The 27988-nt window shown below is 38.4% G+C and overlaps 1 protein-coding gene across 1 annotated transcript in view; it reads right to left on the bottom strand.

Moving 5' to 3' along the window:
- Positions 1-22898, bottom strand: part of PHYHIPL (phytanoyl-CoA 2-hydroxylase interacting protein like) — a 109584-nt gene extending 86686 nt beyond the window's left edge. The window contains exons 1-2 of the mRNA XM_088841896.1: positions 22637-22898; positions 22035-22077 (exon numbers count right to left, since the gene is read on the bottom strand). Coding sequence (XP_088698022.1) covers positions 22035-22077; positions 22637-22742 — 149 coding nt within the window. The 5' untranslated portion in view covers positions 22743-22898. The remainder of the gene's footprint in view (positions 1-22034; positions 22078-22636) is intronic.
- Between the last annotated feature and the right edge of the window lie 5090 nt (positions 22899-27988).

Raw genomic sequence — 27988 nt, 5'->3', positions numbered from 1 at the left:
ATTCTCCAGGCAAGAGTACTGGAGAGGCTTGCCATTGCTTTCTCCGTGGAGGAGGGCAGGGAATCCCAATTCAGTATTCTTATCTAGAGAATCCCATGGACAGAGGAGCCTGGTGGGCTATTGTCCATAGGGTTGCACAGAGTTAGACACAACTGAAGTGACTGAGCACGCATGCATGATCCAGCAATCACACTCCTGGATGTATATCTGGACAAACTCTAATCTGAAAAGACACATGCAGCCCTATGTTCATAACAACACTACTTACAATAGCAAAGACATGAAAACAACCTAAATGCCCACTGAAAGATGAGTGGATACAGAAAATGGGGTATGTAATACACTATGGAATATTACTCAGCCATAAAAAATGAAATAATGCCATTAGCAACAACATGGACGGACCTAGAAATTATAATACTAGGTGAAGTCAGAAAGAGAAAGATAAATATCATAGGATATCACTTATATGTAGAATCTAAAATATGACACAAATAAACTTATCTATGAACAGAAACAGACTCACACATATAGAGAACAGACCTGTGATTTGCCTGGGGAGAGGGTGGGTGAGGAGGAGGATGGCTGGGCATTGAGGATTAGCAGATATAAAATATTATATATAGAATGGATAAACAACAAGGTCCTACTGTATATCACAGGAAATTATATGTTCAATGTCCTATAATAAACTATAAAGAATAGGAAAAAGAATATATATAAAAACCTGAAACACTTTGCTGCACACCAGAAACTAACGCAACATTGTAAATCAACTACACTTCAATAAAATAAAATAATAAAAAAATGTAAGACAATACAAATAAAGGAAAGAATCTACAATCATAGACTGAAATGATTTTGTTAAAATGTTCATACTACCCAGAGCAGTCTGTAGATTCGGTGCAATCCAATACTCCGGCCACCTGATGTGAAGAGCTGACTCATTGGAAAAGGCCCTGATTCTGGGAAAGATTGAGGGCAGGAGGAAACAGGGACAAAAGAGGATGAGATGGTTGGATGGCATCACTGACTCAATGGACATGAGTTTGAACAAGCCCTGGGAGATAGTGAAGGACAAGAAAGCTTGGTGTGCTGCAGTTCATGGAGTCACAGAAGAGTCGAACACAACTTCGCGACTGAACAGGAACAAGGAAAATAACAATTGCATTTTTCAAAGAAATAGAAAAAACAGTCCTAATACACAGAACCACAAAAGAATTTGAGTAATTAAAGCAATCTTGAGAAAAAAAACAACAATGCTCCCTGATTTCAAATTATATTATAAAACTATGAAGTTCAAAACAATAGGATATTGAGTATAAAAAGAAAACAGATCAATGTAACAGAACAGAGAGCCCAAAAATAAACCCATGCATATACTACCAATTGTTTTAGGACAATGGTCAAGAATATGCAATCAGAAAAGGATAGTCTCCTCAATAAATGGTGGTGGCAAACTGCATAGCCTGGACTGCTATCTTACATTATACACAAAATTAACTCAGAATGGACTAAAGACTTGAATGTTTAAGACCTGAAACCCTAACACTTTAGAAGAAAACATAAGCTGTAAGCTCTTTGACAGCTATATTGGCAATTATTTTTTGATTTTGTAAAGGAGGCAAAAATAAATAGAACTACACCAAACTAAAGAGCTTTTGGGAATTCCTTGGTGGTGCAGTGGTTAGGACTCCATGCTTTCAATCGCTAAGGGCCCAGGTTTGATCTCTGGTCAAAGAACTAAGATCCTACAAGCCACACGGCATAGTCCAAAACACAAAACTCCCAAAAACTTCACAGCGAAGAAAACCAGCAACAAAATGAAAAAAGCACTGTACTGAAAGACAGATAAAACCTGCAAATCATATATCTGATAAGGTACCTGATAAAATTCTGGAACCAAGATTGCCTGGAGAATATCAACAACCTCTGATAGGCAGATGTTACTACCCTAACGGCAGAAAGTGAAGAGGAACTAAAGAGCCTCTTGATGAAGGCAAAAGAGGAGACGGAAAAAGCTGGCTGAAAACTCAATATTCAAGAAACCAAGATCATGACATCCAGTCCCATCACTTCATGGCAAATAGATGGGGAAAAATATGGAAACAGTGACAGATTTTATTTTCTTGAGCTCCAAAATCACTGTGGACATGACTGCAGCCAGGAAATTAAAAGACATTTGCTCCTTGGAACAAAAGTTATGACAAATCTAGACAGCATTTTAAAAAGCAAAACATCACTTTGCTGGCAAAGGTGCATATAGTCAAAGTTATGGCTTATCCAGTAGCCATGTACAGATGTGACAGTTGGACCACCAAGAAGGCTGAATGCTGAAGAACTGATGCCTTCTCACTGCAGTTCTAGAAAAGACTCTTGAGAGTCCCTTGGACAGCATGAAGATCAAACCAGTCAATCCTAATGGAAATTAACCCTGAATATTCATTGGAAGGACTGATGCTGAAGCTCCAATACTTGGGCCACCAGATGAGAAGAGCCACCTCACTGGAAAGCCCCTGCTGTGGGGAAAGATTGAGGGCAGGAGGAGAAGGGGGTGACACAGAAAGAGATGGCTAGATGGCATCACCAACTTAATGGACATGAGTTTGAGCAAACTCTGGGAAGTGAAGAACAGGGAAACCTGGCATGCTGCAGTCCACAGGGTCACAGAGTCAGACATGACTTAGCAACTGAAGAGCAACAGTCTGATCAAATATAAAGAACTCACAAAATTCAATAAACGATACAAAAAAGGGGCAGAGTGTCTAAATAGGCATTTTTCCAAAGAAAACATACAAATAAAAACACGGACATGAAAAAATGTTCAGCATCCCCAAAAATCAGAAATGCAAATCAAAACCACAATGAGATTTATTGCCTCACACTTGTCAGAATGCCTATTCTAAAACAGACAAGAAATAACAAGGATTGGTGAGGATATGGAGAAAAGGGAGCCCTTATGCACTGTTGGTAGGAATGTACATTGGTGTAGCCACTATGGAAAAGAGTATTAAGATGCCTCAAAATTTAAAGGAGAAGTACCATATAATCCAGCAACTTCATGTCTGAGAATTTATCTGCAGGAAAAAAAAAAAAAACCCTAACTCAGACCTTAGCCTGCCAGGCTCTCTGTCCATGGGATTTTCCAGGCAAGAATACTGGAGTGGGTTGCCATTTCCTTCTCCAGGGGATCCTCCCGACCCAGGGATCGAACCCAGGTCTTCTGCATTGTAGGCAGATTCTTTATCATCTGAGCCACCAGCGAAGCCCCAGAAAGATATAAGCATCACCATGTTCACTACAGCATTATTTATGATATCCAAGACATGGAAACAACCTAAATGTCCATCAATGGATGAGTGGATAAAGAAAATATGGTGTGTATACACACACGAATAATATTCACCAATAAAAAAGAATGAAATCTTGCCATCTGCAACAGCATAGATGGATTGTGAGGATATTATGTTTAGTGAAGTAGATCTGACATAGAACAACAAATACTGTATCTTACTTTTCTGTGGAATCTAAAAAACAATAAAAGGAAACAGATGGCCTGAAGTTAACAATATTCTATTAAAAGTTTGACAGTAGCCAGATCTTGAAAGTTCTTATCAGGAAAGTTCTCACCAACTAAGTATGGTGATGGATGTTAACTGTACTTATTTTGTGATCATTTTGCAATATATAAAATGCCAAATCATTACATTGCATATCTGAAACTGATACAATGTTATGTCAATTATATACCTCTATAAAATATATTTACGGAATGTTTTTAATGACAAAGTATTTAATTCTGCGATGTAATCATAATATCCACCTTTGAACACTGAGTGGATTTATACAGATAAACCTTGTTGTATAAAGCAAGATATGTAAAAATATAACATAATAAAAATTCATTCTTATGAATTGATTTTGTTCTTGTATCCCTGTAAGAACTGCTGAATCTATACTCATAAGTGCTATTACTTCTTCATAAATTATATACACATGCTGTTGTACCAGTCATCCCTTGGTACTTAAAGGGGATTTGTCCAGGACCCACTGCAGATACCAAAATCCACAGATGCTGAGGTCCCTCTGTATCTGAGGTTTCACACCTGGGAATTCAACCAACTAAGGATGGTACAGAACTGTAGTACTTATTGAAAAAAATCTGTGTATAAGTGGGCCTGTGCAGTTCAAACCTGAGTTGTTTAGGTGTCAACTGTACTACAAACATTACAGATCATGGACAAAATAGAAATTTAAAATAATAAAACACATATTCTAAAATTATTACTAAAATAACAATATGAGTATGTGTTCTTAATATTTTGATAATTTTGATCTAACATTTTGTGATACAGCAACTCAAATGATAATCTATAAACTTGATTTAATTATATGCCTGGTTTTCAGGGCTGTCACATTTGCAAAAGATATCACATGGAGAAAGTGCATCAAAATGGAGAAAGTGCATCAGTAGGTGTCTTATTAAACATATATTATAAAATTTCAATTACACACACCAATCATGCATATACAGTATAGTTGATAGTTTGATATACTAAGTATCAGTCTATACAGAAAAGATTAATCAAACTTATTTCTTCTATTAGATGTTACTATTAGAATAGAACTTCTATTACTTTATTCCATGGCCCAGTTAATTACTTTAAATGACCTCTGAAGTTCCTACACAAAACACTCATAGCATTTACACAACAGTTTTGGAAGTCTTTACAATGTAGAAACAAAGCACTTAACTTCCCGATAAAACATAGCAGAGTATAACAGAAAAACAAAAGTAAGCCATTTGCAGACCCTTAGTGATAATACCGGAGAAGTCAATGGCAAGCCACTCCAGTACTCTTGCCTAGAAAATCCCATGGATGGAGGAGCCTGGTAGGCTTCAGTCCATGGGATCGCTATGAGTCAGACATGGCTGAGCGACTTCACTTTCACACATTGGAGAAGGAAATGGCAACCTACTTCAGTGTTCTTGCCTGGAGAATCCCAGGGACAAGGGAACCTGGTAGGCTTCCATCTATGGGGTCGCACAGAGTCGGACACGACTGAAGTGACTTAGCAGCAGCAGTGATAATACAGGGCAATTAAAGTCATTTTAAAAACAACTAAAGTAAATTCTGACCCATAATAAATTATGATACTTTATACTGTTGGTATAATAACATTAGTCTATAAAAATTTTGCAAAGCTACTTTTCAATTTAGCAAAAACTATTCTGGGTAAAACTCCTTTCTACTTTCTTACATCATCACACATATCGTTCTTAGGTGTCATTTTTTACTTAAAAACAATGTTTTTGACATTTCACAAGAGTTCTGTGTGCTTGGAGAAAAAAATTTAACACATGTTGACAGAAATGCTGGGCTAAAAAGCTTTGCAAACTCATAGGTAAATGATACAAATGCAGCATTCTAGAGTGTTTTTAAAACTGAACTGTCAGCACAGTAACAATTAGGCTATCTTTGACATGGCATATATATATGTGTATATATACATAAATGAAGTTAACAATGTTAAATCTCTGTATTTTCAAAGTCTATTATTTATAACACTTTGCCTCAACAAATTTCAGAAATCATTTAAGAAAGGACAGTTTAACATAGTTTAGTTACATTTCACAGCCATTTGCCCTTCTGTCAAATTTTTCAGAAGGAAACGATTAAGAACACTGGAGAAATGACAGAGAGCACTGCTATGGTTGATTAGTGTTTTTTAAGTTATCTGCAAAGAGCACAAATCAAATATAAAAATGACTATGTCTTATTCAATACATACAAAGAAAATATTAACTTTAGCAGAATTTGAAAAAATGTTGGAAATATATGTTCAGTATGAAAGTTTTAGAAACAGCATCAGTATAAAGATTTTAGCTTTCGTAGGTTCAAGTGTCATTATTTACCTGCTGAGTTCCAGCAGTTTATTTAATACATTGCAGATTGTTGCCAATGAAGGAAAAATTAGTCCACTGTATTTCCACAGTAATCACAGTTCAGTTCAGTCATAGTTGTGTACAACTCAGCTGCGTCAGACCCCATGGACTGCAACACACCAGGCCTCCCTGTCCATCACCAACTCCCAGAGCTTACTCAAACTCATGTCCATTGAGTCAGAGATGCCATCCAACCATCTCATCCTCTGTCGTCCCCTTCTCCTCCTGCCCTCAATCTTTCCCAGCATCGGGGTCTTTTCCAACTAAGTCACTTCTTCACATCAGGTTGCCACAGTATCGGAGTTTCCAGTGAATACTCAGGACTGATCTCCTTTAGAATGGACTGGTTGGATCTCCTTGCAGTTCAAGGGACTCTCAAGAGTCTTCTCCAACATCACAGTTCAAAAGCATCAATTCTTCGGCGTTCAGCTTTCTTTATAGTCCAACTCTCACATCCATACATGACCACTGGAAAAACCATAGCTTTCACTAGACGGAACTTTGTCGGCAATGTAATATCTCTGCTTCTTAATATGCCATCTAGGTTGGTCATAACTTTTCTTCCAAGGAGCAAGCGTCTTTTAATTTCATGGCTGCAGTCACCATCTACAGTGATTTTGGAGCCCCCCAAAATAAAGCTGTTTCCCCATTTACTTGCCATGAAGCGACGGGACTGGATGCCATGATCTTAGTTTTCTGAATGTTGAGTTTTAAGCCAGTTTTTTCACTCTCCTCTTTCCCTTTCATCAAGGGGCTCTTTAGTTCTTCTTCACTTTCTGCCATAAGGGTGGTGTTATCTGTATATCTGAGGTTATTGACATTTCTCCCGGAAATCTTGATTTCAGCTTGTGCTTCATCCAGCCCAGCATTTCTCATGATGTACTTTGCATATAAATTATATAAGCAGGGTGTCAATATACAGCCTTGATGTACTTTACGTACTCCTTTCCCAATTCAGAATCAGTCTGTTGCTCCATGTCCAGTTCTAACTGCTGCTTCTTGACCTGCATACAGATTTCTCAGGAGGCAGGTCAGGTGGTCTGGTATTCCCATCTCTTTCAGAATTTTCCAGTTTGTTGTGATACAGTCAAAGGCTTTGGCATAGTCAATAAAGGAGAAGTAGATGTGTTTCTTGAACTCTCTTGCTTTTTCGATGATCCAACGGATGCTGGTAATTTCTCTGGCTCCTCTGCCTTTTCTAAATCCAGGTTGAACATTTGGAAGTTCACAGGTCACATACTGTTGAATCCTGGCTTGGAGAATTTTGAGAATCATTTTGCTAGCATGTGTTCAGTTCAGTTGCTCAGTCGTGTCTGACTCTTTGCGACCCCATGAACCGCAGCATGCCAGGCCTCTAGCATGTGAGATGAGTAAAATTGTGTGGTAGTTTGACTATTCTTTGGCATTGTCTTTCTTTGGGACTGGAAGGAAAACTAACCTTTTCCAGTCCTGCGGTTACTGCTGAGTTTTCCAAATTTGCCGGCATACTGAGTGAAGCACTTTCACAGTATCATCTTCTAGGATTTGAAATAGCTCAACTGGAATTTCATCACCCCCACTAGCTTTGTTCATAGTGATGCTTTCTAAGGCCCACTTGACTTTGGATTCCAGGATATCTGGCTCTAGGTGAGTGATCACACCATCATGGTTATCTGGATTATTAAGCTGTTTTTTGTATAGTTCTTCTGTGTATTCTAGTCACCTCTTCTTAATATCTTCTGTTTCTGTTAGGTCCATACCATTTCTGTCCTTTATTGTACCCATCTTTGCATATAATGTTCCCTTGGTATCTCTAATTTTCTTGAAGAGATCTCTAGTCTTTCCCATTCTATTGTTTTCCTCTCTCTCTTTGCACTGATCACTGAGGAAGGCTTTCTTATCTCGCCTTGCTATTCTTTGGAACTCTGCCTTCAAAAGGGTGTATCTTTCCTTTTCTCCTTTGCCTTTCACTTCTTTTCTTTTCATAGCTATTTTTAAGGCCTCCTCAGACAACCATTTTGCCTTTATGCATTTCTTTTTCTTGGGGATGGTCTTGATCACTGCCTCCTGTACAGTGTCACAAACCTCTGTCCATAGTTCTTCAGGCACTCTATCATAACTAATCCCTTGAATCTATTTCTCACTTCCACATAATCATAAGGGATTTGATTTAGGTCATATCTGAAATGCCTAGTGGTTTGCCTACTTTTTTCAATTTAAGTCTGGATTTTGCAATAAGGAGTTCATGATCTGAGCCACAGTCAGCTCCTGGTCTTGTTTTTGCTAACTGTATACAGCTTCTCCATCTTTGGCTGCAAAGAATATAATCAATCTGATTTCGGTGTTGACCATCTGGTAATGTCCACGTGTAGAATCTTCTCTTTTGTTGTTGGAAGAGGGTGTTTGCTATGACCAGTGTGTTCTCTTGGCAAAACTCTATTAGCCTTTGCCCTGCTTCATTCTGTACTCCAAGGCCAAATTTGCCTGTTACTCCAGGTGTTTCGTGACTTCCTACTTTTGAATTCCAGTCCCCTATAATGAAAACAACATCTTTTTTGGGTGCTAGTTCTAAAAGGTCGTGTAGGTCTTCATAAAACTGTTCAGCTTCAGCTTCTTCAGCATTACTGGTCTGTGCATGGACTTGGATTACTGCAGTATTGAATGGTTTGTCATGGAAATGAACAGAGATTATTCTGTTGTTTTTGTTATTGCATCCAAGTACTGCATTTTGGACTCTTTTGTTGACTATGATGGCTACTCCATTTCTTCTAAGGGGTTCTTGCCCACAGGAGTAGATATAATCGTCATCTGAGTTAAATTCACCCATTCCAGTCCATTTTAGTTCACTGATTGCTAAAATGTTGATGTTCACTTTTGTCAACTCCTATTTGACCAATTCCAATTTGCCTTGTGACTGTGAGGAGACACCCACGTCCAACCCACCTGGAGCAGTGGTTGTGTGGTTTTGGAGCGAGACACTCAGAGGTTCAAACCTACCTTGTGCACACCAGGACCCAGAGACCCCACAGAGACTGAGCCAGACTCTGTATGAGTGTCTCTTGAGGAGATGCGGGTCAGCAGTGGGCTGCTGCGGGGGCAGAGGCTCTGGGTGCAGCAGACCTGGGTATGGCATAAGCCCTCTTGGAGGAGGTCGTGATTAACCCCACCACGGAGCTGCCAGAACTTACACAGGACTGGGGAAACAGACTCTTGGAGGGTGCAAACAGAACCTTGTGCACACCAGGACCCAGGAGAAAGGAGCAGTGACCCCACAAGAAACTGACCCAGACTTGCCCATGAGTGTCCAGGTGTCTCTGGAGGAGGCATGGGTCAGCGGTGGCCTGCTGCAGGGTTGGAGGCACTGAGTGTAGGAATGTGTGCATGCGACCTTTTGAAGTAGATTATCTTCATTACCTCCACCAGGTCAAATAATAAGGAAGGAACACCCCCCCCCCCACCATCAACAGAAAACTGGATTAAAGATTTAATGAGCATGACCCCGTCCATCAGAACAAGACCCAGTTTCCCCCTCAGTAAGTCTCTCCCATCAGGAAACTTCCATAAGCCTCTTATCCTTCTCCATCAGAGGGCTGCTGCTGCTACGTCACGTCAGTCGTGTCCAACTCTGTGCGATCCCATGGACGGAAGCCCACCAGGCTCCTCCGTCCATGGGATTCTCCAGGCAAGAGTATTGGAGTGGGTTGCCATTTCCTTCTCCAATGCATGAAAGTGAAAAGTGAAAGTGAAGTCACTCAGTCATGTCTGACTCTTAGTGACTCCATGGATTGTAGCCTACCAGGCTCCTCCGTCCATGGGATTCTCCAGGCAAGAGTACTGGAGTGGGTTGCCATTGCCTTCTCCCCATCAGAGGGCAGACAGACTGAAAACCACGATCACAGATATCTAACCAATCTGATCACATGGACCACAGCCTTGTCTAACTCAATGAAACTATGAGCCATGCCGTGTAGTGCCAACCAAGATGGATGGGTCATGGTGGAGAGTTCTGACAAAACGTGGTCCACTGGAGAAGGGAATGGCAAGCCACTCCAGTAGTCTTGCTTTGAGAACCCCATGAACAGTATGAAAAGGCAAAAAGATCAGACACTGAAATAGAAACTCCCCAGGTTGGTACGTGTCCAATGTGCTATTGGAGATGAGCAGAGAAATAACTCCAGAAAGAATGAAGAGACTGAGCCAAAGCAAAAACACATGGCTGTGGATGTGACTGGTGATGGATGTCAAGTCTGATGATGTAAAGAGCAGTACTGCATAGGAATCTGGAATGTTAGGTCCATGAATCAAGGCAAATTGGAAGTGGTCAAACAGGAGATGGAAAGAGTGAACACTGACATTTTAGGAATCAGCTAACTAAAATGGACTGGAGTGGGTGAATTTAACTCAACAGTAAGCACAGACAATCATATACTTAACTCTCTTTCCAGTTGATATAACAGAGAAATCTATCAAGTATAGAGCTTAGGTCAATTGTTTTCTTTTATGTTAACTGCCCCAAATAACAACTCCCAAAAGTATATAAAAGTAATTTTCAATGCTCATTTTAGACACCACAAAAGATGATGCCAACATTTGAATTTACTTGCTCTAATGAGCAGTTCAACAACTCACTATGATTCTAAAGGACTGACTAGAAGATGAAGGAAAAAACATTTGATAGAGGCTTCCCAAGTGGCACAGTGGTAAAGAATTTGTCTGCCAATGCAGGAGACATGACCTCGATCCCTGTGTGGGGAAGATCTCCTGGAGTAGGAAATGGCAACTCACTCCAGCATTCTTGTCTAGAAAACTCCACGGACAGAGAAGCTTGGAAGGCTGCAGTCCATGGGGTCACAAAGGGTCAGACATGACTGAGTGACTGAGCACAGTATACAGGAAAGGAGAAAGAGAAGCAGTAGAAAAACAGCTTGAAAGTGACTATCAAATTCCATGTTTATCCTCAGACACAATCCTCCAATAAGGCAGAGATATTTCTAACAGCTTCATGCATATTTCCATATAGGTATTACACAAATATCAGAAGCCTAAGTTGTTCAGAAGACTTTAATAGCTTGTTAATATTCTGATATCAAGACTTCTCCTGCACATTCACTCCAATAATTACTACTTTATTTACTGGCATCAAAATGTACCCAATCTAGTAAATTTATCCATCAACAACAATTCCTTTTCATAGCTCACACTTCCAGTTCAATCACAAAATCAACAGACTTTACTTCAAAAATGTTCAATTCCACTCCCAATTTTCATCTTCCTTTTCAAAACAATCCTTTTGTCTATAATTGCCCATAAGTGGTGAGATTCCTGAGCTCAGTACTCCAGTTCATTCCTCAAATGGTTGTATTTATTAAAACCAAACATGTAATAACTTTTCCTTACCTAAGGACTTCTTTGGTTATGCTGCCTACAGCAGTGGTTCTCCAAGTGTGGTATCTGACTCAACATCATCAGCATCACCTGGAAACTTGTTAGAAATGCAAATTATTGGGCCCCACCCCAGAACTATTAAATCAGAAACTCAGGGGGTGAGGGGAGCAGCCTGCTTTACCAAGTCCTCCTGGTAACAAGTGCTGAGATCCAATGATTTAAATTGTTTCTGATAAATGGTTTTATATTTTTTAGTAGAGGTGATTAAAAGGTTCAGCAAACACTATCATTTAAGTTTCTTCTGAATAATTTTGAACTATTTTAAAAACTGAGTTTAAAAAGCATATATTAAATTGTGTTGTATTATGTGATTTGGGGTAAACATCAAAATAAAACTTGTCCTGCTACTTCAGTACACAAAATGGCATAATGTATAAAAAGGTTGTGGCTCTGATCATATTTTACGTTTGTTTTCTCAATTCAGCAAGTATACACTCAAGTAAAATTTTGCAAACATTATGGGTTTGCAAGCAGTGTTCAAGTAGTTGCAGGCATGGCTCAGGTGCATCTATTTGTCCCTTCGGTGCATTCAGTTCAGTTCAGTTCAGTTGCTCAGTCATGTCCGACTCTTTGCGACCCCATGAATCACAGCACGCCAGGCCTCCCTGTCCATCACCCACTCCCAGAGTTCACTCATACTCACGTCCATCGAGTCGGTGATGCCATTCAGCCATCTCATTCTCTGTCGTCCCCTTCTCCTCCCGCCCCCAATCCCTCCCAGCATCAGAGTCTTTTCCAGTGAGTCAACTCGTCACATGAGGTGGCCAAAGTATTGGAGTTTCAGCTTTAGCATCAGTCCTTCCAATGAACACCCAGGATTGATCTCCTTGCAGTCCAAGGGACTCTTAAGAGTCTTCTCCAACACATTAGAACAAGTTAAATAGAAGGGCTTATGAATTTTGTGTATTTCTTCACACATGTGATAGAGTTACTCTAAGTTTGGGTTATAGTTCTACTTTTTCCAGTATAGGTTATGAAATAATAACCTATAAAACTAGAAGTGGATCCCTAGTTAAAAGCAGGAATCTTACACAGGTGTTAACATGGAGGTATTGAGACTGATTTCGCTCGAGACATCGAAAAACGTTCCTATTAATTAGTAACAGTTGCTCTTTCAGCTAACAGTTGGGAACTCTCAAAGTAAAACACAGCCCTAAAGTTCAATGACAGTCATCTGTCAGTAGAATTTACATTGCAGTGGCAAATTTTAAATGATCATTTTTCACTGGATTTTATACATCAAGGTTTGCAAATAAAGCTATCCTCCACTTTGCCAAGACATCATTTTATGTCATTTCACCTTTACAAAATATCTACACCAGTACCTCTTTTTGCCAGCCATAAAAATCCAGAGAGAATTTTCCCTTCTACAAAAAGAGGCAAAAAGTCAAAAACAGCCTTCAGTGTTTGTTTGGCAGGGAGCCACCACTGAGACAGTGTGCATCCCAGGCAGGAAGGGCTGCACCTCCAGGTTCCCTCCCTGAGAACTACACTCTACATCTCAGCATCAAGTTCCAGAGCTCTGAACTGTGTCTGTGAGTATCTATGCTTTATCTGGATTTACTTTGTGCATACATTAGCAATATGTGTCCTAAGTTAACTGCTTCTTCACTTTATACCATTTTGGCTTACGAAAGCTTTCAGAAGAAAGCTCTGCTTTCGCGTATCAAAGGGAAATCTGTAATGATACAGTCTTTGACAAGTTCCACAACTCTGGAGGAAAAACGTGTATATGAAGTTATTATTAATCTAGGAATTAAAATGTGCTCATAACAAAGTCACCATATTACCTATGAACAACAGCATACATGATTGGACAAAAGTCTTATTAAATCCTATATGACAGGACGACAAATAAATTAGTAAACTGTTAGGAAAAACTGAAATAGCGGTACATGTCTAAAAATGCAGAAAATACAAAATTATTCATCACATATGCTTGATTAATTCAAATGTTGAAATTATGTAAAATCTTTCCAATTTAACTGCGTTAGAATTTGAATGTGGCAGATCTCTGCATTTATTTTTGTAGAAGTTTCTCAAATAGGTCAACTCAAGGATGCTAAACCAACATACAAACAACAAGAAAATTTTAAAGTTTAAATCCGTTTTTAACACATCATCAACTGAACTGTAAGAATTGTTGAGACACTCTACTAAGAGAAGTAGATAAAAATTTTAAAATCTCAGAAGTGGTAGCTCCTATAAAAGCTTTTGCCAGCTTTCATTAAGTACTAACTGTTCACTAATAAGGATTGGATATAAGATACTTCAAAACAGTTTTGCCTAATAACACATAGATTATCATCTAAATTGTTGGATTTTTCTTTTTTTCCTGGGTTACAGATAGAAAATTTCAAAGTTCATTTTCTTCATACCAAACTTAAATAGAGGTCCTGAAGCAAAGTATAAACACTTCAAAAGAAACAATACTTTATTTAGTCATCAAAAAATCTTTATATAAATCTTTCAAATATAAATAATAGGCACACTAATATGATTATATAGCATTGTAACAAGTTGAAAAACCTCAATCTGACAAAAGTCACAAACATTACCAAGCCTATACATGCATATAAAGTATCAGTAATGAAACTGATTCTTACAGTTGAGTCATCATTCAAGTAATTAAGCTGTTCTGAAATTTTTAACAGAGATCAGCACAAAAATGTGAGCAATGAAAAAATTTTATCAATGAATATCTCAGAATATTACAAGATACATTATTTTCACACTGAACAATGACAAAATGAACTGACAGATGAGTCAATTCTATCACCTCCCTCCAAAAGGACTTAGACTTTGAGTTGAGAAAAAAAAATATCTTACTATTTCTCTAAAGTCTGAATCAATTTATTTAAAGAATATCCTGATAAGGTAAAATGAATTAAGAACATTATCATTTGCCACTACTTATCTGTATGAACCAGAATTTCCTAGACACAATGCAATAAAAATAAAATTCAGAAATAAAGTGGATGTTCAGGCTGATATAAAGTAACAACTTTCAAGTAAACTGCTAATTTTAATTTCTTACTACATCCATCGATCAATTGACTTTATTTGAAGTACAAGGTATGTTTGAAATTCCAGGATAAGTGTATACTAATAAAATGCTCCTTTCACTTATTAAGAGTTCTCTAAAATGTGGTCGTTTTGATTTAAAAGGTTCTCTACAAATTAGAAAGTTTGGATTCTAATAGTAAGATTTCAAACTAGATAAATTCAAACTATAGATCATGGCATAATCTATTAACAGCTCTCCCTAACTAGCTTTTAGTTTATTTTCTCATAAGGAATAAAAGAATACCTCCTTTTTTAGCAATACTAAATGCTCTGTATTCCTAGGACATATATGGTTTTATGCCTTTATATATGCACTTATCTTGCCAGAAATGTCCTTATTCTGCTTCTTCAAATTTTTAAATTTTAATACCCAGAAAATACGTTGCTTCCCTCTGTGAAGTCATCTGAGACTCAAGACAGAATTAACCACTTTTTCTTCTACACTCTTATTATATACTTATCACGTATTTATCTATTTAAATGTATCATCTCCCTAATTCCCAGTAAATCCTTTAAATGCAGGATCCAAGTTACACATAATTGGATCCTTTTTCCAATTCTTAACAGAGATCCTAAACTTTCAATACATGTATAAACAGTAAAAATACCAGGCCAGTAAAAAAACAAAAGGAAACAAAGCAAGAATATTAACTGGTTAAGTTCAATACCTAAAAATTAAGCTTTGAATAAAGATAGACTGTCACCATCCTCTAGCTACTGTGCTCAAAGTGTGGTTTGCAAACTATTTACCAATTTGTGATGAGATAAATATAAAAATTAGGATTAAGCTTTTGGAAACTTGTATAGGATTCTGACAATAAATTTTATGTCTGTTGAATCTTTTTGGATCTTTTAAATTTCACTTTTCTAATAATTCATTTTTCTTCTATTTTTATAATGTATCAGACAGTCTTAGGTTAAACCCTGAAAAAAAATACAGGTAGACTGAGAAGTAGTATGTGAGATTATGAAAATAGAAAGATGAGCAAAGACCTTGAACCTTTTTAAATAAGAATTTGGTTTAGAAGGAAGAATATGATGCATACATAAATGTTTGTAATATGTATCAATATAAATGTATTTCTCAAAGTTCATATCATGTTTGATTCTTTAAAACATATTTATTAATGAAATTGTGATGCAGAACTAGTATCTCTTTCTAAAGTTATTTATATGATGCCTGGATTTCAAATTAAAATTAGGGATTGTTTCCTATTATTGCCAGGTAAGGTTTTTAAGCTTTCCACAGAACTCTGCCTGACCAGCATAATCTAAAGCCCTAGTAATCTATAACAGCAAAATATTATGATTTTTTTTTCAGAAACTCTTTCAATATTTTTATTCCTATCAAGAGATATTAATTTATTTTCTTAGCCCTCTACATTAAGAGTTGGCAAGCCTTTTGTGTCAAGGACTAGATAATAAGTATTTTAAGGTTTGTGGGGTATGTGGTCTGTTACCACAGCTACACAACTCTGATGCTTTAGCAAGAAGGTGGTCATAGACAATATATAAACAAATAAGTATGGTTTTATTCCAATAAAATTTTATTTAAAAAGCTGGCAGCAGGTTTTCAGATTTGGCCCAAGGATTGTAAATTGCTGATCCCTGTTCTACATCACAGATATAACTCGAAAATGCAATCATGAGGAACATATCGCATACTTGATGCTCAAAAATAGTCTGTCATTTTTCTTTGCATTTATCATCAGCTTTAAAATTTTTAAAGACTAGGAGATTTACCAACATTCAGGCTTAGAGAAGGTAAGGCAGTATTTTTCAAGAAAAATCATGATAAGCATATTGAAAAATACTTTGTGCCTTGTCTTTACTGGCATACATTGAGGGAAATTATAAGCTTTTCTTACTATTATTAGATAGCAACACTTACATAGACTATAGAAAACAAAAAGATCTATTTACAGTAGTTTCCACAAACACTACAAGTAACAGTTCATATGCAAAAATCCCACAACCCCTTTATAATGAACCACAAACTTGGTCATAAAATCATAAACTAACCACAATTCAGAGTATGATGCTTTTTTTCAGCTCACATCTAATGAGGGACTTCAAAACACAGAGTACTTGTCTGCATTAACAAGCCTGAATTGCACGTTTATTTCATCTTTGAGGTTCAATTTGGCCTTCCCTAGCATGTGATCATTCCTTACCTTCAAGGGGAGAGACACAAAGCTCTTCAGAGGTCACTCTAAAACCGAAGTCAAATTCTAATCTTCCTTGTTCAGCCAAGTTCTAGTCTCCTCAGTGGAATACATAGCTCTGTGAACAATTCTCTTCTTCATTCTAGAACCCTTTTCCCAGAACACAGGAGGAATTGGTAAAGGCTTAATATATGCTTCCAAGGAAGTCTCTTACATTAGACTTCAAATACCTTAATGTACATGTTCTTTTCACTTTGTACTAAATCCCTGTGAAAAGTCTCCAAAGACTCCAAAACTATCTTCGTGCAGATGACTCAAAAAATATATTTCATAATCCTCTGTATCAAGTAGTTTACTAATGACTCTCAAAATATCATTGGATGATAAATAGCCTTAAAGAGCAGGAATAGCGAGAATGAAGCAAAAGGAGTGTCTAAGAAGAATGTAAATGGATTTTCTTGTGAGCGTCCACACTGAAACAATAATGAGAAAGCAGTACATAAAAACTGTTCTGAGAACGATTTCTCAGAGGGAAGCACCCCTGGAAAAGTGTTTGGGATGCATTTAGATGTCCACTGAGGCCTAAAATTTTAAGATGTAAAATGCTGTCATCAGATGTCAAAATACCCTTTCCTTTTTTTTCCATTCTTGTTAATGATTCTTCAGATTTCTTACATCTAAAATCCTACGGTTACCACTGGTCACTTTTCATTTTGCTTGAAAATTCAATCAATCACAAAGTTTTGGTAATTATTTTTAGATTTCTTTTATACCACTGCCACTCACTCTCCTCCCATATAGAGAACAAGCTGAGGCTGCCTATTCTTCCTGTCAAGACTCTTCAACTCTTTCATCACATTTCTGCTAGAAGTCCTCCCCAAATACTAATTTTACTTCTCATGTTAAAATATAGTCTTATTAATAGGAAAGTTTACTGTCTAGTATTAACAAAATATTTTAAACTCTTAAAATGAGGCAAATGCTTTATAGTAGTAAAGACAGAATTTAAATAATTTATGAACCATAAAATGATTACAAAGAAAGTTAAAAGAAATGGAAAATAAACCAAAGAAAGAGGCAAATACTATAAAGAAAACAAATTATACATTTACTAAGGACAGAGAAGAAAAATAAAAAACTAGAAGGATCATGCTTACAGCTATAACTGATGTACCTGCCATTATTATTATTATCCTGCAATCAAGGATAAAATATAAAAGTCATCAGGAAACTATTACCTAAGTTAAATGAAAAAAATCAAGCTTAGGCCTAAAGAGAAGGAAATACCAGCAGCAATTTTTTTAAAGGTGACGTTTTCTAGATGTATTCTATACAGTGAATTTCTAATTGGCTTAATTACCTAGGCAAGAATGTTTCAACTTATGGCATATCAGTCATTCTACCACTGGAGGGAGCCTGGTCACATATGCTTTGATGAGACTTTTACTCTAGTAACTTCCTGTGGTCTTCTCTGGGAATGACTTAGAACCCCTACCAAAGATACAAATTCTTTTAACATAATCTGATGGTTTTCAAGCTGTTTGCTTGTTTCTTTTAGTTTTGTTTTCACACTAATAAAAATTCATAGCATCTCCATTGTCATATCTGGGTCAAATAAATGAACCCAGAGGTCACATGTGCTAATACAGATTTAAAAAAATAAAATAAAGAAAAAAAACAATTGTTGAATCAAGAACATAGAAGATCTCTGATGCAAATACCTACTTAAAGCAGGTGTCAAGGTCACAATGTACACGAAAAACAGCAAACAGCAGGTTTCAAATAGAAGCTGAAAATAGATTTTAGGATTAAGGTTGAGAAGGATATAACTGATGTGATAGAAAAATATAAACAAAGATTAGAGTACTGTAACTGTGATTTTACTGTTTATTTAAAATTCAGAATTTAGTTTCCATTGACTACTTATGAAACTGAAGTGACATAAGATTTATTACATAAAACACAACTGAAATTTTTTAAAAAGATCTAAACCAAATATTGGCCAAAAAATGAAGAATTATAAAGCAGTAGTTCAACTCAAGAAGGAATATGGAGAATAATATTCCATTTAAAATAACTACTATTCTCTATTTTGTGTCAAGAACTGCTTTATAATACCTAATTATCTCAGCAATCCTACAGGACTGACATTTTTATACCCATATTATGTGAGAAAGCTTGAGGCTAAAAAGTGGTTAAGTAATTTGCCTAAGATCATATATCTATCAAGAGTCAACATTTCATGAGAGGTCTGAATGTAAAATGGTATTACCACCATGCTACATGCATGTCAGTGAGACTCAGTAATGCCTACCGTAAATTTTTGTACTATGAAAGGTACTAGTTAAGAGTATTCATCCTAGACATCTGCTTTAAAAAATACCATTAAGAATTATCTAATACAGCACTGTGTTACTAAACACTCCTGTATTACCTTTTGTTTTCAAACTTAAAATTTAATTCACACACCAATAAAGAAGACAATCTCAGCTGATTCATAATTTAAGGAAATAGGGTAAAGTCCAGATTCAAAGGAATTTTTATCTTTCAAAATATGTGGAGGGAGCTTGGATGCATATAAAGCAACATAATTTAAGGAAATAGGGTAAAGTCCAGATTCAAAGGAATTTTTATCTTTCAAAATATGTGGAGGGAGCTTGGATGCATATAAAGCAACATAAAGATGAATCTTTCCTCCACAGCAAGGAAAGAAAGCTTCCATATGTATGATGCAAAAAAAAAAAAAAAAAGATGAAGAGAAGCAGTGTAGAATTCTATGTGTGGGGTCAGAGCTGTTTTGAAATATCACAGGTCAGTGAGGGTCTGAAGTATCTACTAGAAGAAACAAACTGAAAAGAAGTTTCCATATTACTAATGCTTCCAGATAAGAAATCATTTTGATTTTTTTTGAAAACTCACCATTAAAGTGTATCATATACGTCACTTGAGGCCACTTCAACATACAAGAAGAACAGAAACACTCTTTTTCTTACAACAGAGGTTATAGAAACTACTAGATCTATAGCACATCTTCAGAGGTTTTCTAATAGAAGTCTGTCCAGAATCCTCATTTTGAACTACAAGTGAAATCTAGGCAGGGCCTTGTATTAGAAACCAGAGCACACATGCCTAGGATAAAACTATACATGAGATAATGTGTGTATGAAAACCCTCTTGCTTAATTAAAATATCTAATTATATGACCGCTTGGACTCCATTACAAATTCTTCAGAAACTATTAGGCATTTTGAGGGATGATGAGAAAAAGAAGTATTGTAAATTGTTACTAATAATGTAAACAGATAAGAAAAAAGGCAAATGACAAGGGAAAAAAAAAACAATAAAAGAAGAGATGCAAGGAAGCATAAGACAATAAGACATACAGTTATGTTTACCAGCAGCTATAGCTCTCAGTTGATGTAATATGCAAAATATTATAAAATTAAAAACATCTGTAAGTGGAGAGGGTAAAAGGAAATGTCTATTAAATAATCAGATTGTATATTCTCTTATTCTACTTCGTTCCACTTCTAAGGAATTAATATTGCACTAATTTTTCCCATCATCAGATTCATATTAAAGTAGGAAAAGTAAAGAGCAAACAAGACACATTTATTTCTACAATCATACAATTATGAAAATATAACTCATTATGTACTTAAGTGCAAAACAGATCCGCCACAAATTTTTGTGTTATATATTTCCAGAAGTAAAACAATGAGACTGGATAGGGAGTGAAAGGGAGGAAGTGAAAGAAGCAAATTCATCCAGCTGAAAATTTCTCAATATAAAAGTATGACTAGATCTGGTTGAAAAACTTAATGTAACATGTTTAAATTGTTCTGTAAAAGTAACTATATCATCTCCTCTAAATTATTCCTATGATGCCAACATAACATTTCTGGAATTGGCATATAGAGTTTCACAAAACATAAAGTTAGGCATTTAACAAAATCTTTACATGAGTTATTTTCACATTTTACACATCTTTTAATAAAAGTTAGCCCTTTGTATTTGAAGACATAAGCTATTTTATAAAATGAAACTCTAATTAATCTGTGTTGAATCTATTAGAAGTCTGCAAATAAGTAGTAATTTTCAAACTGTCTAGTGCCAGTATATCCCCAATTAAATGTTACATAATTCATTCATTTTGCAGGATTAGTAATGTGAATCATAGAAACTAAAAAACATTACCAAAATAAAATAACTTCTACTCCAGGAGAAGAGTCACGGTAAATGCAGGACATTAATTTTTGTACATTATTAACTCTATAAAGGTCATTTAAAAAAACTTTATTTTTCTTAGTATCTTTGAAACATCTGGTAAGTGCAATTTTAAGTACTAACTACTGATTTTCGAGGAGCAGCCATGAATTGCCTATTTCCAATAACTATAGTGACGAGCTTTTGATAAAACATTGAAGCAGGTGAAAATAAAATCTACCTTTATTATTGCTTTCTGTCAAACCAGCATAGGAAAATAAAAATATTTACAATGGTAACATTACAAAGTCATTTCACAAAAGTATAAACAAACCCATAGGACTTTCTATGTGGTATGTTAAAAATAATCTGTACAGTCCAATAGTGCAACTTCCTACATGGAATACCAAAACAATGAATTGTTAATGTAAAAAATATGTGCACTTATTACTATGATGACCAAAACAGTCTAGGGATGAATAAAAGAAGCTTTTGCAAGAATATTATCTATGCTACACCTTTTCCAAAATTATTTAAAGTGCCTTCGGCTTCAAAGAGCAATTAATCCACGAGCGATTGTCTTAAATTTATTAATAAACGGAAATTCGGTGTTCAGCTGACCTAAACTGTACTATTCAGCAACGCCTAACCAAGTTATTACCATTTGAATGACTGGAAACAAGACCTCTGCTCTCTACTTGGATTATATACTGATCAATTTTACGACCTTATTGCAAGTATATTAGTATATCTACATAACCGTGACTAAAAACCATTTTTAAATCATCTCTATACACAGTTAAACACTAATTTCTTTTACAGTCAAACTGTTCAGGGTCATCTTGACAACACATAAATTATTTTTCCTTTGTCACCTGTATAATTGTTTACAATTATTATATCAGTCAGTACTAATCAGATGACTTCTTTACCAGTGAAGTTTTACTTCACATTACTGAAATAGCACTGACTCTCCAACTACTCCAACTAGTAATACAGAAGGGCTGTAACTACCCATACTGCACATTGTACCAGTTTACCTCTAACGCTCAGACCTGCTTAATCAATTTCCTTTTTAAGGAGACTGTCAACTTTAACAATAGAATAAGCGATATAAGAAGACACAACGGTGAGTACTCGTCACATATTGTGAATCACGGCAGCTATATGAGGCCACTTTATTACACATTTTGAGTTTCTGAATCACCGTTTCAAACCACGAAGCTTGTGGCTGTCCTTGGTGCTGAAACGCACTCTTCCGTCCCTTCACTGAAAAAAAAAACTGTCACTTCAAAAATTCCATCTTGAAAGGATAAAAAGACTTCAAAATGTAGGAAGTCTGAAGATGGGAGGTTCAAAAAGGAACTAGTAAGTTTCCGGACAGAGACCGCTAACGAGTGTGTGCTGGGGGCCGGGGGGTAACGCTGGAAACATCCTGAGGGCTTTTGCCGGGAGACCCAGGAAAGCGGGACTGCGGCAAAGATCGGAAACACCTGGTCCGGAGCCGGAGACGGCGGCGGGAACGGCGCCCTCGCGGGGCAACCCCTCGGCGGGAGCCAGGCGGCTGAGAACGGCGAGGGGCTCCGCGGCCGGGGACCACGGCGGCTTCCCCAGCCAACCCGCGAGCCCCGGGGTCCTTTTGTTTCTGGGGCCTGAGGGGCGAATGGGTGGGCGAAGAGGAGCCCCACCAGCGTTCAGCTGCACACGGGGGACAACAAAAGCCCCTACCGCCGGGCGAGCAGGGTCGGCGGGAGCCCCAGCGGCCGCGGCGTCCGGCAGCGGGCTCTACCCCACCCCGGCCAACCCCCACAGTCCCGGCCGCTCTTACCATCTCGGTCGCACAGCTGAATGGCCTCCAGGCTGAGGTTTTTGATCACCTCCTCACAGGGGCTGGTGGGGCTGTTGAGGGCATGATCCAGGCGCGGCACCTCCATTTTTCCAACCCCCTTCTCACGGCCGCCTGCTTCGTATCCAGGCTCTCTCCGAGGACCGTGTGGGAGAGAAGGGCGGGAAAGGAGAGGGGAGTGGCGGAGGAGAGGGAGGTGGCCTGGGACGCGGCGCTGAGGGGCCGATGCTGAGCCGCCGGGCTGGAGAGCTGCTGCCGAGGCGACGGCAGTGGCTGGAGCTCCGCGGAGCGTGCGGTTCTGAGAGACCGAGACAGACCCGGCGCGAGGGCAGGAGGCGGCGCGCGCCCGGCGGGGAGGAGACGCGGCGCGCGGGGAACGTGCGGGAGAAGGCACGGGGCGCGCACGCGCGCGAGGGGACGCTCCCACCTGCCGGCGCGCCGCGCTCCCCTCCGTCGCCCCCGCCCCCGCCCCCGCCCCACGCCCGGCCCTCCCGCGCGCACGCGCCCCGGGCTGCCCTCGCGCCTCGGCACCCGCGACCCCGCGCGTGAGGCGGCGGACGGTGCAGCGCACGGGAGCGGCAGGCGCCGAGGGGGGCCGGGGAGGCGCTCGCCTTCTCACTTCTCTCCTAGTGAGGGCGGTTCGGCGTTCTTTTCCCTCCTCGCGGTGTCAGTCGGAACCAGGTTAGCACTGCGGCGTCTGCACGAGGAGGTGAGAGTGAGCAGTTTTGTTTATCAACGATTGGAGAAACGAGGGTCCAGACCCTTTTATATCGGGCGTTGGAGCAACCTTCGCCGCGTCAAGGCCCCCGGCCACTCGCCTCCCCAAACCTACGTGTTCCGCCTGCCATTCCTCAGAAACAGCTACGTCTGTGAGAGAAATGAGCCTATCAACTGAGAAATAGCGCGGTTTAGGGACAGGATTTTGGTCATCCTAAAGGAGGGGCAAACAGGGGAATTCAAACCTGCCAGGAAAGTAAGGGAATGAAGAGATGCTTGCCAGCCTGCGGGAAAGGCAGCAAGCGTGCCTCAGGGACACCAGCCCTGATTGCTCAGGCTTTGTAGAATAGCGTAGCTCATTCATCCATTTATTCACCCACCGAATAACTAATAAGTGCTAACTCTGTGCCAGGCTTTGATCTGGGCGCCAGTGAAGGGTGAAAAGACAGTACCTGCCCTCAAGGATATGGAAGAAACCTTTTCCTCGTGGAAAATGTCCTTTCTTAGGTCACCCTAAACTTGTCTGCTTATTGTTTTTAACGTCGCTGAAGATTTAGCAATAACTCAGTGAAGGTGCAAATAATTTTTTAAAAAGAAAAGAGGTGTAGGTCAGTGCTGATTGACCTCTGTTGCCATTTGCTTCTTTGGAATAGTTTTTGGTTTTGCGGCCATCACGGTATCAAAAATAGTGCCCACTCCCCTTTTGAGTATGTATTCTTAAAAGAAATTAAAGTCTCTTCATGTTTTTCCAATTTCAAACCTAAATGTTAACCAGTAGAGTAACGGTTTACGCAAGGATTCCTGTATGCTATCTGTTCTAGTCACATCCATTTAGCCATGACATGACTAAATCTAGTTAATTGAAGTCTCATAAAACAGATGAACCAACTTAAGGTTAAATAAACCGGTGAAAATATTTGGCACAACTGCAAGTTGTTAAAAATTTGTGGAAGATAATTGGGTATCATAAAGTGAAATATCCTCATTATTAACCTAGATGTTAATGAAGATGGATCTCCTTCATGTAGTTTGAGAGCTTTTGTATCAACGTGGGGGGGGTCTAAAAGGAGAGAATAAATTACTACTTGTCAAGAAATATGACAAGATGGTGCTTATTGGTGAATTTCCTGTGTTCCAGGGTCTGGCTCTGGAGGACTAGAAATTGAAAGTCAGCCCAACCACAGGGTAGTGTTAAATTTCATAGTAGTGTTAAATTCCCAAATCTTAAAAGGAACTGTGTAAGCTAGATTACCAGTTTATTGGTTTACAGACGAGAATTATAATTCATACATATAATTAAAAGTATTCTCAGGTGGTGCTAGTGGTAAACAATCCACCTGCCAAGGCAGGAGAAGCCAGAGAGGAGTTCTGTCTCTGGGTTGGGAAGATCCTCTGGAGTAGGAAATGGCAACCCACTCCATTATTCTTTCCTGGAAAATCCCATGGACAGAGAAGCCTGGCAGCCTACAGTGCATGGGATCAAAAACAGCTGGGCACGACTGAGTGGGCACACACACATAAACACACATGACTCATATATTTAGGAATCATTTTATATGTCCAAGGATACATAAGTACACAGTACATAAGATGTTGCAAACTATGAGTTCAAATCTTAACAGGAAAGATATACATTTAAAAAGTAAAATGATGAGTATTATGAAGGAGCGAGTATGGGAGCTTTTGGAAGCACACACAGGGCCCACTGTAGGAAAGTTATGACCAACCAAGATAGCATATTAGTTAGGAAAGTCTCTAAAAGGATTTTATTTTAAGGGAATGGAAAATGGTCGAAAGACTTTGAAAAGGAAATTACCATGAACAGATTGTTGGACAGAATATTTGTATAATGGGAAAAGGGGTAATGTTTTGAGAAGTATTAATGGTGACTTTCTGGGCATAGGAACTTTCGAGCCAAAGGACCTTCTGCTGAGGATTTATTATTACATAGGAAAATGAAACTTCTCTTTTTTTCTTTACCTGGTGGCTCAGAGGTTAAAGCATCTGCCTCCAATGCGGGAGATCCGGGTTCGATCCCTGGGTCGGGAAGATCCCCTGAAGAAGGAAAGGGTAACCCACTCCAGTATTCTTGCCTGGAGAATCCCATGGACGGAGAAGCCTGGTAGGCTACAGTCCACGGGTCGCAGAGAGTCGGACACGACTGAGGAACGGAACGGAATTCCAGTCCCCATATACTTAGCATCATTTAATTGGTAGCTTGAGGTGCCCACTATTACAGTGAGGATCCTACCAGTAATTCAAGCTCTGACTCAAGTGGTACATATAGATTATTCCCACTGCCAGAAATCCCTGTTTTGTTTACACAGGGCTTTGTTTGTAGTTTACAGACACAATCACACTGTGGTTTATAAGTTATTATTAAATATGAAGAATCAGGTTCAAATTTGAAAATGATCTTAAATATATCCCATATCAATCCCTTCTCCAGTGTTGAAGCCCTTGACAAGAAGTTGTTTACCTTTTAAGAAATGGTAAATTAAAATCCTAATGAAATAACCTAAAGTCTTACTCTGAGCACAAACATGCCTACTGTGAGCTCAATACAGAGGTCTTAATTTTCTCCTCTGTTGGTCACACACAATAATGATAATCCTTCTTCCTTCTGCCCATATATATTCAGTTCTTTAGATAAATGCTTCTAGTTCTTTCAAACATTTCTGATACTATGTTGTTTTGAGTCCCTCTGTCACTCTGAACACACTTCTCTGGATAATTCTACCTTTTGTAAGAGTTCATAGGTGAACATACTAGGTGTGGAAATAGTATATATTTAATTCAGTTCAGTCACTCAGTTGTGTCCGACTCTTTCCAACCCCATGAATCACAGCACGCCAGGCCTCCCTATCCATCACCAACTCCCAGAGTCCACTCAAACCCATGTCCATTGAGTCAGTGATGCCATCCAGCCATCTCATTCTCTGTTGTCCCCTTCTCCTCCTGCCTTCAGTCTTTCCCAGCATCAGGGTCTTTTCCAATGGGTCAGCTCTTCGCAGCAGGTGGCCAAAGTATTGGAGTTTCAGCTTCAACATCAGTCCTTCCAGTGAATACCCAGGACTGATCTCCTTTACGAAGGACTGGTTGGATCTCCTTACAGTCCAAGGTATCTCAAGAGTCTCCAACACCACAGTTCAAAAGCATGAATTCTTCAGCTCTCAGCTTTCTTTATAGTCCAACTGTCACTTTCACACATGACCACTGGAAAAACCATAGCCTTGACCAGACAGACCTTTGTTGGCAAAGTAATGTCTCTGCTTTTTAATATGCTGTCTAGGTTGGTCATAACTTTCCTTCCAAGGAGTAAGCGTCATTTAATTTCATGGCTGCAGTCACCATCTGCAGTGATTTTGGAGCCCAGAAAAATAAAGTCAGCCCTTGTTTCCACTGGTTCCCCATCTATTTGCCATGAAATGATGGGACCAGATGCCATGATCTTAGTTTTTTGAATGTCGAGCTTTAAGCCAACATTTTCACTCTCCTCTTTCACTTTCATCAAGAGTCTCTTTAGTTCTTTACTTTCTGCCATAAGAGTGGTGTCATCTGCATATCTGAGGTTATTGATATTTCTCCCAGCAATCTTGATTCCAGCTTGTGCAATTATATTACAAATATATGTAAAGAAATACCCAGTAGTCTATTATTGTCTTTGCTTTATATGCCAGACATTTTTAATGCAGCCCAGGAACACATTAATTTCTGACAGTTTTATCACTCTGCTTATACATCCTGTGCTTACAATAACATAAAACGTATTCTTCCTGAACATTTCTTATTTCCCCCTTGAAGTTGTAAGTTTTGAGTACATATTATATGTGTGCATTGAGAAGATACTTCAGTACAATTTGATGAGTTACTTGATTGAAATTCATTTAGTACTTTTAATATGTTTAATTGTAATGTTGCAACTAGCCTAGAATTTTGTCATACCTAAAGAAAAAGTAGGTTACGATGTCCTTTAAGTAAGTTTGTCAGTGCCGAGGTCATGTAAGACCCAACCCACAGCTATAGGCACCAGCCAGGTTTTTAAATTACTAGGCGGAGGGCAAAGAGAGAACCAATACCATAGGCTGAAGCGAACTCTGAAAAATGCATAACAAATACAGAGTGGTTTTTCTTTTATCTCATAACATTACCATAACTTTTTCTAAGCTTTAATTATAAATGGTGGAGTGAAAGAAAACTCAGGATTGATAGAGCAAAGCTTGAAAGCAACTCAGATGTTCTAAATTCTATATTTTGATTCAAGTTGAATAGAGTCTGAGCAGGTGGAGATCAAATGAAATAATGTATATGACAGCGTATGTGAGCTGTGAGGCATTTCAGAAAGTTAGGATATTATTATGGGACACCAAGAATGCCATTAAGAAATATCCGGTCAGTTTTATAGTACACGTTTCTGGAAATATTTTAATAGCTATTTCAAAACATGAAACACATCCATATTTAGAAAGTCTTTATGATTGAGTGTGTTGGGATCCTTAAAAATTATTCCTGGTTTTGTTTGCTTTCAGTTTTATCCAGTGATAGATTTTTGCCAATCCCATAAGCAAATGATCAACTTTAAATCTCTGCCCAGTATTTGATTTCTACAGTCTTAAT

The sequence above is a fragment of the Moschus berezovskii genome, chromosome 12 (genome assembly GCF_049115385.1).
Source record: "Moschus berezovskii isolate FMDL1 chromosome 12, NW_MosBer_1.0, whole genome shotgun sequence".
Taxonomy (NCBI): domain Eukaryota; kingdom Metazoa; phylum Chordata; class Mammalia; order Artiodactyla; family Moschidae; genus Moschus; species Moschus berezovskii.
This window is presented reverse-complemented; position numbering and strand designations above follow the sequence as displayed.